Source organism: Cebus imitator, unplaced genomic scaffold, assembly GCF_001604975.1.
Source record: "Cebus imitator isolate Cc_AM_T3 unplaced genomic scaffold, Cebus_imitator-1.0 Scaffold280, whole genome shotgun sequence".
Taxonomy (NCBI): Eukaryota; Metazoa; Chordata; class Mammalia; order Primates; family Cebidae; genus Cebus; species Cebus imitator.
In genome coordinates, this window is record NW_016107595.1 from 2,163,169 (window position 1) to 2,175,197 (window position 12,029).

Sequence of the window (12,029 nt, forward strand, 5' to 3'; positions counted from 1 at the left end):
TAATCCCAGCTACTCAGGAGGCTGAGGCAGGAGAATTGCTTGAACCCAGGAGGTGGAGGTTGCAGTGAGCCGAGATCGAGCCATTGCACTCCAGCCTGGGTAACAAGAGCAAAACTCCGTCTCAAAAAAAAAAAAAAAAGGGGCCAGGCACAGTGGCTCACGCCTGTAATCCCAGCACTTTGGGAGGCTGAGGTGGGTGGATCACGAAGTCAGGGGTTCGAGACCAGCCTGACCAACATGGTGAAACCCCGCCGGGCGGGGTGGTTCCCCCCTGTAAACCCAGCTACTTGGGAGGCTGAGGCAGAAGAATCACTTGAACTCAGGAGGCGGAGGTTGCAGTGAGCCAAGGGCACACCATTACACTCCAGCCTGGGTGACAGAGTGAGACTCTGTCTCAAAAAAAATAAAAAATAAACAAACATGGTCTGGACGCTGATCTTTGCCACACCCTGAACTGGACACTGGGGACACAGTTGTTAACAAATGGGCAGAAATCCCTGCCTTGCTAAGTGACACCCCAGTGCGAGAAACAGAAAATAACAGTGTAGATGTATCTCCTATATTGGAGGGTGACAAGGACCCAGAAGAAAAACCAAGCCAGACGAAGATGGAGAGAACAGAACTGTAGGTTTAAAAACTAAAGGAAGCCGGACTCAGTGGCACGCGCCTGTACTCCCAACTACTTGGGAAGCTGAGGCAGGAGGATCGCTTAAGCCCAGTTCAAATCCAGCCTGGGCAACAGAGTGAGGCTCTGTCTCTTGAAACTAACAAGGCCAGGCGGGATGGCTCATGCCTGTAACCCCAGCATGAGAGGCTGAGGTGGGAGGATCGCTTGAGCCCAGGAGTTCAAGACCAGCCTGGGCAGACTTAGGCAGACCCTGTCTCTACAAAAAAGAAAAAAAATTAGCAGGCGTGGTGGTGCACGCCTGTAATTCCAGCTACTTGGGAGGCTTAAGCGGAAGAATGCCTTGAGCCCAGGAAGTCGAGGCTGCAGAGAGCCATCATCATGCGACTGCAATCCAGCCTGAGTGACAGAGCAAGATCATCCTGTCTCAAAAAACAAACAAAGAGAATGGTGATGAAGCTGGCCGGGCGCGGTGGCTCACACCTGTAATCCCGGCACTTTGGGAGGCCGAGGCAGGTGGATCATGAGGTCAGGAGTTCAAGACCAGCCTGGCCAACATGGTGAAACCCCATCTCTACTAAAAACTACAAAAATTAGCTGGGCACGGTGGCAGGCCCCTGTAATCCCAGCTACTTGGGAGGCTGAGGCAGGAAAATCCTTGAACCCGGGCAGGAGAGGTTGCAGTGAGTCGAGATCACGCCACCACACCCCAGCTTGTGAGGCAGAGTGAGACTCCATCTCAAACAAATGAAAAAAGAGAATGGGGACCAAGGCCACCTGAAACCTCATACATGGAAGAACCTGAAGATGGGGAAACTGAGGCACCAGGATTAGGCACTTATGGGAGAACACAGGTGCTGTCTGTGTCTGCCTCTGTTACACAGTACGGACTTGATAAATGCCCAGTGTGTAAGTGAGTGACTCCAGCCAGGAAAAAGATAGATAAGGTTGGAGCTGCTTTTCCAAAGATGGGAACCCGACCAAGCCGGGAGGGAGCCCTCCAGCTGGGACCCACCCAGATCTGCAGCTTGATCCTCTTGTCATTTCGATAGATGGTTTTGACCTTGAAGTCGATGCCCACGGTGCTGACGAAGGCAGGGGTGAACGAGTCGTCGGCGTAGCGGAAGAGGAAGGACGTCTTGCCCACGCTGCTGTTGCCGATGATGAGAATCTTGAACATGTAGTCGAAGTTCTGATCCGAGGACTCCTTCTGCCCATAGCGCGAGTCTGTGGCGGATGCCATCTGGGGATACCGGGGATAGCAGAGCCGTGAGGGGGGCACCCTCCATCCTCATGTGTCCAAGCCCAGGCAGAGGACGGGGAGAGCTCCGGAGGGGCCAGAGTATGGAGACCACACTTATCTCATCAGGAGCCCCAGTATTCATTGGTGGTGCCCCCAGCAGAGGGCAGCCTGTGACCTTGAAATCCTGAACGTTTCAGAAGAGGGGCTCAGAGGGTCGCGGATGGGAACACCCCAGCCTTCCAAGAGGCCTGTGCCCCAGGTGGGGCTGTAACCCTAAACCCAGGGCTGAGCCCAGAGGGGGTGACTGCGGCTGGCCCCGCCCCCTATCAATCTTTCATGGTCTGAGAACACGGCCTCGCAGCCGCACGTGCACACGCGCGCATGGCCCCTGGAGGACGCGCATCTGCAGCCACCTCTCTCCCCAAACCTCCAGGCCAGAGAGCTCCGGCCAAGGCTACTGCATCATATGATACAGGCGGGGCATGCACACGCTCACGTGCACACAGCCTCAAACACGCTCGTCCGTACATACAGGAGTGTGTAAACGCACTGGGGTGCACAGGACAAAGACACAGACACCTGCTTGCACACCGATTCGCCTATAGAAATGTGCAAACCATCCGTGAGCACAGGCCCCTCCACACATGCAGGCGTGTGCACATCACCCACAGGGACACGGATCCCCTTGCTTGTATGCAGAGACACGCATGCACAGGCGGTTCACACATCTTTCTCCACACGCGTGCAACATGCACACACTTAGGCCCGTGGGGGTCACACGAGCATATCCAGGTACACACGCGAAGGTACACTCAGACCTGCTGACACAGGCGGGCGCGCACACGCGTGTGCACACCACGCGCACGCGCACGCAAGAGCCTCCCGCGCGCACAGCTTCTCGCAAGGCGCTTGCCTCCCCTCCCCCTCCGCCGCAGAGCAGGGGGGTTGGGGGGGTAGTGGTGAGAATCAGGCAGGAGGGGGGTGCCCGGGCCCTACCCATTCCCAGCCTCGCGACCGCCGCATCCTTCCCCCCATCAACCCCGGCCAACCTCGTCCCGCACCTCCACCAGCCCGTCAGTCAAATGAAGGTTATGCAGGTGCTGGGAGCCGAAGCACACCGGCCGCCCAGGAGCTCACCTTGCCCTGCACCGATGCAACGGCGACCCTAGCGGCGGTGACTTTTCTGGCGGTGGCGGTGACGGGGCCCCCTGTGCGCTGATGTGGGGCTGCGCGGCGGCGGCAGCGGCTCAGGCCCCTGCAGTCCTCGGTGACGTCCTGCAAAGGGAGGGGCGGGGCCTCACATGCAGTTAAATTCGTGACGCCATCCGGAGGCGGAGCCGCGCGCAGAGATGTGGCCCATTGACGCAGGCAGAGCCAGATGGGGCGGGGCTCCTGCGAAGATTGACGCGCAAATGGGGCGGGCCTAGCGTGTGTATTCACTAGGGGTGGGAGCGGCGCGGGGGCCGACTCCGCCTCGGGGAGGATTAAGCCCTCGAGCGACGGGCCGACTAGCCAATCAGCGATTGTATGCTCCCTCCTCCTGTCCAATGGTGGCTTCTGGGCGATTGAAGGGCCGAGAGGCTGAGGCCTTGGCTGAGCCCGGGTCTTCGAGGGGCGGTTCCCTTCCGTGCCCGCGCCCACCCCAGGTAGGGGACTCGAGGCCACAGTCTAGTCCAAGGTGCTGTGACCGCTGTTAAATGCCCCCGACTCCCGGTTGCAGAAAAGAACAACCGAGGCCCAAGAGATGTTTTATGCCCTCACATATATGGGGTTCAAAATAAATACAAAAGAATAACCAGGGATCAAGAGGGGCCCCTGTCCCATTCCCGAGGCGTGAGACCCCCAAAGAGGGCAGGGCTAGTGAAGACTCCACCCTTCTCTGTTTCTGAGGTTTAAAAAATAGAAAGAAGAAATAGAGGTCAAGAGAGATACCCCTCTCCACCATTCCCAGAAAAGGAGGAAGGAGCGGATGGACTCTCTGGGAACCCTCTCCCCTCCCTGCGCCCCGCCATCAAGGGGAAAATTCGAAGAAAAGGTTTAGTAGGGAAGCGACCTGTCCAGGAAACCCCTTAAAGCCTGCGGTAAATGCCCCGGGAAGCCTCCAGCCCTTCAATGCTCAGGTTCAAAGAGCCCCTCCCTCCGTCCTGGGAAAGCAAACCTCAGAGAATGGAGCCTTTTGGGAGCGAAGATGCTCCACCGTGTATTCCTCCAAATCTTCAAGGAAAAAACTCAGAATGTGGGGAGGGGAGAGGAGTCCGAAACCGCAGCCCCCATTCCGGGGGGCTCCAGTTTTCAAACCCTCCAGGCGTGTGTGGCCCCCCAGAAGAGTCCTGATCCCCTAGATTCTCCCCCTCCCTCTGCACAGTAGGCGGGGCTGGAGTTGGGGTGCGGGGAAACTCGTTCCTGTTTATAAAAAGCTCGCCAGCTGCGGAGGCGCCGAGAGACCAGAATAACTTAGCGCCTCGAGGCCCAGCCGCCGCCAACCCGGTCCCCAGCCCGCCCCCAGCACCCTGGAAGTACCGGGACGCCCCCCCCGGCCCCGTCCCCTCTCCATTTGCATTTGGGAAATTTTTGTTTTCTTTTTAGGGTAACATATTTGCTCCCTTCCCCACCCCCACCCCCACCACTAGAACTATAAAAGTATCACGAATCCACTGCGGAGAAATTGGGAATGTTCAGAAAAACAAAAAATAAAATAAAAAGAAATCCACCTCCCATTCTCCCCACCCTCGCGCCCACGCGGACACCCGCAGTCCAGTTGGCGCTCTGTGGGGGGCTCCAGGGGAGAGGGTCCAGGCCCGGCCTGGGGCCCCCTTGGAGGGGGGGAGGTTTTAGGCTGCTCAGCTCCCTGATCGCCCAAAGCCACGCTTCCTACATGGGTGGCGCTCTCAGAAATACCTTCTTCCTTTTTTTTCCCCAGGAAGGGAGAAGTCAGCCTGGAGAACGTGCAGAAGCTTCTGTCACTGACTTAGTATTTTAAAGTAAAAATAGCCGGGTACGGCTCACGCCTGTACTCCCACCATTTTGGGGGACCAAGACGGGAGGATCGCTTGAGCCCAGGAATTGGAGACCAGCCTGGGTAACATAGGGAGGCCCCATCGCTACAAAAAATTTTAAAATTAGCTGGGTGTGGTGGTGCGTGCCTGCGGTTCCAGCGACTCTCCAGCCTGAGGCAGGAGGATCACTTGAGCCCAGGAGGTCGAGGCTGTAGGAAACCGTATCGCGCCACTGCACTCCAGCCTGGACGTCAGAGTGAGACCCTGTCTCAAAACTAATTACTTGGCCGGGCGCCGTGGCTCACGCCTGTAATCCCAGCACTTTGGGAGACCGAGGCGGTTGGATCACCTTAGGTTAGGAGTTCGAGGCCAGCCTGGCCAACATGGTGAACCCCCGTTTCTGCTAAAAATACAAAAATTAGCCAGGCATGGTGGCAGTCGTCTGTAATGCCAGCTACACAGGAGGCTAAGAAGAATCGCTTGAACCCAGGAGGTGGAGGTTGCAGTGAGCCAAGATTGCGCCATGGCACCAGAGCAAGACCATGTCTCAAAAAAAAAAAAAAAAAAAAAAATCTAAATTTAAATTAAAGAAGAATGCAAGCCCTTGATTGCCCAGAGCAGCATTGGGCTCTGGAATTAGAAATGGATGAGCTAGCCGGGCGCGGTGGCTCACGCCTGTAATCCCAGCACTTTGGGAGGCTGAGGCGGGTGGATCACGAGGTCAAGAGATCGAGACCATCCTGGTCAACACGGTGAAACCCCGTCTCTACTAAAGCTACAAAAAATTAGCTGGGCATGGTGGTGCGTGCCTGTAATCCCAGCTACTCAGGAGGCTGAGGCAGGAGAATTGCCTGAACCCAGGAGGCGGAGGTTGCGGTGAGCCGAGATCGCGCCATTGCACTCCAGCCTGGGTAACAAGAGCGAAACTCCGTCTCAAAAAAAAAAAAAAAGAAAAGAAAAAGAAATGGATGAGCTAGGGGAGGGGCTGAGGGCTTGGGGCATTTTCTGTGTGGCAGGGGAGACAGAGCCAGTGGGAGAAGGGGCTGTGCTTCCCTGCTGGCCCCATTCAGAGGAAAGTCTAGAGGCCTCCCTGAGGCCACGCCGATCTTCTGCACTACCCAAATAAAAATACAAATTTGGCTAGGTGCGGTGGCTCACACCTGTAATCCCAGCACTTTGGGAGGCTGAGGCAGGAGGATCACTCCTTAACCTTTAGGTCAGGAGTTCAAGACCAGCCTGGCCAACCTGGCGAAACCCCATCTTACTAAAAATACAAAAATTAGCCAAGTGTGGCGGTCCCTGCCCCCAGAGGCTGCTGGGCAGGCTCAGGCATGAGAATCAAAAGAACCAGGGAGGCGGAGGCTGCAGTGAGATGAGATCGTGCCACCACTGATCTCCAGCCCGGGTAACAGAGGGCAACACTGTCACACACACACACAGAGGTCAGGCGTGGGTGGTGGCTCACGCCTGTAATCCCAACACTTTGGGATGGTGAGGCAGGCGGATCACCTGAGGTTGGCAGTTCGAGACGAGCCTGACCAACATGGAGAAACCCCGTGTCTACTAAAAATATAAAATTAGCTGGGCATGGTGGTTTATGCCTGTAATCCCAGCTACTCGGGAGGCTGAGGCAGGAGAATCGCTTGAACCCGGGAGGCGGAGGTTTTGGTGAGCAGAGATTGCACCATTGCACTTCAGCCTGGGTAACAAGAGCAAAACTCCATCTCAAAAAAAAAAAAAAAAGTATCCCGGATAGGGGCCCAGGGACAACTTCTCAGGGAAGAAGGCACTAACTTAAAACCCCATGGGTGAGGCTGGGTGCTGAGAGAGAAGCATTCCAGGTGGGGATCACAGCTTGTCTGAAGGCCTATGGTGGGACCAGGCTTGCAGTGTGGCCAGAGCAGGTACAGTCAGTGAGGGGAAACGGGCAAAAGCCTGTGGCTGAAATTGAAAGGAAACATACGAATATTCATTTATAAAAAATATGAATATTCTAGGGCCGGGTGCAGTGGCTCATGCCTGTAGTCCCAGCATTTTGGGAGGCTGAGGCGGGTGGATCACTTGAGGTCAGGAGTTCGAGACCAGCCTAGGCAACACGGTGAAACCCTAGCGCTATGTGGTGGTACACACCTGAAGTCCCAGCTAGCTACTCGGGAGGCTGAGGCAGGAGAATTTCTTTAACCCGGGAGGTAGAGGTTACGGTGAGCCAAGATTGCACCATTGCACTCCAGCCTGGGCAACAAAGCAAGACTCTGTCAAAAAAAAAAAAAAAAAAAAAAAACGAAGAAGAAGATAGAGAAAAGATAAGTAATATGAATATCTTATAACGGATGGAGAAAAAAAAAGGAAAATAAGTCAAAATACTGTAGGTGAATAATCTATGTGTGGTTATAACAGAATTTTATTTCCTTCTTTATACATTTTCGGTTTTTTCCAAATTTTCTACGGCGAACATGTATTACTTTGTAAGAGGACTGGAGGTGGGCATCTTGAAACAAACAACAAATCCCCTAAATCTCTGCCGTTTAAAAGTCTGGAAGGAAACACACCAAGTTCGTGATCCTGGATGACTTTTGGTTCTGGCACTGTGGAATTTGATCGTTAACTGCGATTACGATGAATTCGGAGTGGTGATAATATTTACGAACGAAGCCGGCTGCTCTGGAAGCCGAGGGCGGCTGCGATGACGCCTGTATCTTGTATAAATTTTCAGGCACGCGAGGAGGGAGGCAGAAGGGAGGGGCGGATACTGAGGCTTCGGGAGGCGGGGATCGAACCCGAGGCTTGAGCACAGTGCCGCCCAGTCCGCTCGGAGCCCCGACCAGCAGGAGGAGCTGTTCCAGGCGAGGTGCGGTAGGTGGAAGCATCAGGGCGGGAGGATGCCGCCCAGACCCACCCTCCAACTCCCGGCAAGCGCGCCCCGCCTGTCTCCCATGCTCGCCACCAGGGGGCGCCGCTGGCTAACATTGGGTGCCCAGATGGGGACTGAGCTGGCAATAGGACCGCTCTGCGCCTCACTTTCCCCATCGTGAAACGGGTAGGACACTCAATTTGGTCAGTCAAATGTCTTAAGATGTAAAGATTTTATTTAACCCCAAAGAAATGTCTAGGATATTTCAGGGAGGTCACAGACAACAACCCCCAACCTCCAGAGTTTGTGCCAGTGCTAGGATCAGGTTACAGAGGGGAAACTGAGGCCCAGAAGGGGCTATGGCGGCAAGAAAGTCTCTGGGGCCTCCCTCCCTCTAGGGGGAGCCTGAGGCAGTTTCAGGAATCAGGAGACTTAGAGACCTGCTAGGGAGGAACAATTGTGTGCTTTTGTTGCTGTCCTAGGGGAGGAGGAGTGTGTGGGGGACCCAGCATGGGGTCCCGAGGACAGAGAAAGCAGGAAGCTCCAACATCCAGAGACGCCGAAGACAGAAAATATAACGACTTAAAGCAACAAGTGGTGCCTAAGTTAAATCAGCCTTCAGAGATATGCCCGGCACAGCGACCTTCCCTCCCTCTCTGTCTCTCTGTCTTTCTTGACATGGAGTTCCCATGTTGTTACCCACGCTGGAGTGCAATGGCACGATCTTGGCTCACTGCAACCTCCACCTCCCGGGTTCAAGCAACTCTCCTGCCTCCCTAGTAGCTGGGATTACAGGCACCCTCCATCAGGCCCAGCTAATTTTTTGTATTTTAAGTAAAGATGGGGTTTCAAACTCCCGACCTCAGGTGATCCACCCACCTCAGCCTCCCAAAGTGCTGGGATGACAGGCGTGAGCCACCACGCCTGGCAATTTTTTTTTTTTTTTTGAGATGGAGTCTCGCTCTGTCGCCCAGGTTGTGCAATGGTGCTATCTCAGCTCACCGCAAGGCTCTTGAGCTCAAGCGGTTCTCCTGCCTCAGCCTCCCGAGTAGCTGGGATTACAGGCACCCGCCATCATGCCTGACGAATTTTTGTATTTTGAGTAGAGACGGGGTTTCACCACGTCGGCCAGGCTGGTCTCAAACTCCTAACCTCAGGTGATTCGCCCGCCTCGGCCTCCCAAAGTGCTGGGATTATAGATGTGAGCCACCAAGCACAGCCTCAGAGCCCCCTCTCTTTCTTTCTTTCTTTCTTTTTTTTTTTTTTTTGAGGCAGGGTCTTGCTGTGTTGCCCAGGCTGGAGTGCAGTGGTGCGGTCATAACTCTCTTCAGCCTCCAACTCCTGGGCTCAAGCGATCCGCTTTGTCTCAGCCTTCTGAGTGGCTGGGACTACAGGTGTACACCACCATGCCTGGCTAATTTTTTATGTTTTGCAGATACAGGGGTCTTGCTGTGCTGCCCAGGCTGGTCTCAAACTCCTGAGCTCAAGCAGTACTCACACCTCAGCCTCCCAAAGTGCTGGATTACAGGCATGAGCCTCCACACCTTGCCCAGCCTCTCTTTTCTGCCCCCGATTTCCTACCACAGCTTCGGAAACAACCTCGGGTATGAATGAAGCTTTGATGCCAAAAATGCCCCCATTTGCAGTCTTACACTCTTGCAGAGAGCTGCTTGGTAGAAGCAGATGGGGAGATGCCTTTGGAATGGTCTGCTGACTCCCCACCCCTCGTGCAGGGCTGCTACAGAGGCATAAAGCTGGCACAAAGTAAATGGGCAATAAATATTTGATAAAGAAGGAAAGAATTAAATGACAGATGTGGCTCAAGAGTGACCACTGGAGAGGGTGGACAAGAGGCTCTAGCAGACACCACCTCTCCACGCCAGGGAGAGAAACCCGGGGGAAAGACCCCAAGGGCACTGTAAGAGGCTGCCCCTTAGAGAGCTCTTTTAGGCAAGCCTGGGGTCAGAGTGGACCCCAGCCAGTTGCCTCCAATTAGATCCTGAGCGCTGCCTAAAACTAAGAGCTTGACTGTCTCCCTCAGTGGGTGGGAAAGTGAAGTAGGGACCACATGGGGCATCTTCCTGGAAAGTTTGCTTGCAAGTCAGAGAGTTTCGCCATCCCACGGCCCTCGCGGTTCACGCAGGGCTGGCCCTAAGTCCTCTGGCTGTCAAGGGGTAGGTCCCCAGGGTCTGGGCTGGCTTCAGGGGGCAGTTCAGTGTCAGACAACTCCAAGGCCTCTTTGTCTAAAGCTGTCTCTTCCCCCTCCTCTTCCTCCTCCTCCTCCTCTTCCTCTGCCTCCTCCAGAGGCATCCCAAACTGGAATCTGTCAGGCCCACCCCACTCGGGGTTGGTGAGGCCGGAGGGGCTTCGGGGGATCTTGCTCTGGTACCATTCTCGATTGTCCTCTAGTGTGTCCAGCAGGTCCTGTGCGTCTGGGTGGACCAGGTCAGCCCAAGTCTCCCACAGTGGGTGGGCAATGTAGTCAATGAAACCCACCTGTGGGGGATGAGGTGGGGCAGGTAGGCATCTGGTGAGTCACAGCAAACCCTAGACCCGATCCAGCCTCCAGATCTTTAGCCAGGTTGTTCCTTCTGCCTGGAATGACACTTCCCAACTCCTACTCATCCTTCAAAACCCTCTTCAAATAACCCATCCTCTAGAATGCCTCCCTTATCCCTTCTGGCCTCCTCCAACCCCAGCCCTGACCCCACAGGGCTGACTGTATATGTGGGGTTGGCTCAGCCCTTCCCTGTCTCCTCCCTCCCAGTGTCTACCAGCTCAACCCAGTCCCCTGCCGACCTGGGACTTCTCCACTGAGGCCGTGTGCTTGTCACACATGGGGCTGATGTCCAGGCCCGACTCACGCTCGCGGTCTCCCTGCTGGAAGAACTCGGCCATGATGCGGTCCGTCCACTGGCGGTACAGGGGCAGCGGCTTGGTGGGGTTGCTCAAGTCGGCACAGTGCACCAGACTCTGCAAGACCTGCAGAGACGGAGGCTGGGGAGGGCACTGGCGGGGCCCAGCCGCACCGAGACCTGGCCCCCACAGACAGGCTTGGTGCCGTGGACACATCCATCCTACAAGTGGGGAAACTGAGGCCGGGAGCTGAAGAAGTGGTTGAGGCACAGGCATGTGACTCTTGCCATTTCTTTTAGTTCGGCATGCAGTCGCCACTTCATAAATGAAGCTAAAGGAGAACTGCAAAAATGGAGGGCCTCTCCCACTTTTTTTTTTTTTTTTAGTGAGACAGGGTCTCACTCTGTGACCCTGGCTGGAGTGCAATGGCGAGATCTCGTCTCACTGCAACCTCTGCCTCCCGGGGTCAAACGATCCTCCCAGCCCAGCCTCCCGAGTAGCTGGAACTACAGGCGTGCACCAGCACACCCGGCTAATTTTTATATTTTTGTAGAACGGGGTTTTGCCCAGGCTGGTCTCGAACTCCTGAGTTCAAGCAATCCGCCCATCTCAGCCTCTCAAAGTGCCAGGATTACAGGTGTGAGCCACCGAGCCCAGCCTTATTTATTTATTTTTGAGACAGAGTTTTGCTCTTGTTGCCCAAGCTGGAGTGCAATGGCTCAATCTCGGCTCACCCCGCAACCTCCGCCTCCCCAGTTCAAGCGATTCTCCTGCCTCAGCCTCCCAAGTGGGATTACAGGCATGCACCACCATGCCCAGTTAATGCTGTATTTTTAGTAAAGACGGGGTTTCTCCATGTTGGTCAGGCTGGTCTCAAACCCCCAGCCTCAGGTGATCCACCCACCTCTGCCTCCCAAAGTGCTGGGATTACAGGTGAGAGCCACTGCACCCAGCCTGACACGGAGTCTTGTTTTGTCGCCCAGACTGGCATGCGATGCCGTGATCTCGGCTCACTGCAACCTCTGCCTCCTGGGTTCAAGCGGTTCTCCTGCCTCAGCCTCTTGAGTAGCTGGGACTACAGGTGTGTGCCACTATGCATGGCTAATTTTTTGTATTTTTAGTAGAGACGGGGTTTCACCATGTTGGCCAGGGTGGTCTTGAACTCCTGATCTTGTGATCTGCCCACCTCGGCCTCCCAGTGTGCTGGGATTACAAGCATGAGCCACCATGCCCGGGTTTTTGTTTGTTTGTTTGTTTGTTTGTTTGTTTTAAGAGACAAGGTCTCACTCTGCTGCTCAGGCTGGAGTGCAGTGGTGCAGCCTCTCTCTAACTCCTGGCCTCAAGCGATCCTCACACCTTGGCCTCCCTAAATGCTGAGATTACAGGCATGCGCCACTGCGTCCAGCCTTCTCATAAACTAAATGTGTAAGAAGCCTGGCTAAAATTGTTTTTTTTTTT

General features: G+C 55.0%; 2 protein-coding genes across 4 annotated transcripts in view; both read right to left on the reverse strand.

The window, feature by feature from the left end:
- The window catches only part of RAB3A (RAB3A, member RAS oncogene family), a 9,008-nt gene extending 5,834 nt beyond the window's left edge, over positions 1-3,174 (reverse strand). Inside the window, exons 1-2 of one of the 2 annotated variants that reach the window (XM_017501284.1) lie at positions 3,006-3,174; positions 1,641-1,868 (exon numbers count right to left, since the gene is read on the reverse strand). In XM_017501284.1, coding sequence (XP_017356773.1) covers positions 1,641-1,868 — 228 coding nt within the window. In that variant the 5' untranslated portion in view covers positions 3,006-3,174. The other variant, XM_037728777.1, reaches the window with a different exon arrangement.
- Positions 3,175-8,656: 5,482 nt separating this feature from the next.
- PDE4C (phosphodiesterase 4C) overlaps positions 8,657-12,029 on the reverse strand; it is a 25,887-nt gene continuing 22,514 nt past the window's right edge. The window contains exons 14-15 of one of the 2 annotated variants that reach the window (XM_037728778.1): positions 10,515-10,697; positions 8,657-10,211 (exon numbers count right to left, since the gene is read on the reverse strand). In XM_037728778.1, coding sequence (XP_037584706.1) covers positions 9,867-10,211; positions 10,515-10,697 — 528 coding nt within the window. In that variant the 3' untranslated portion in view covers positions 8,657-9,866. The remainder of the gene's footprint in view (positions 10,212-10,514; positions 10,698-12,029) is intronic. The other variant, XM_017501286.2, reaches the window with a different exon arrangement.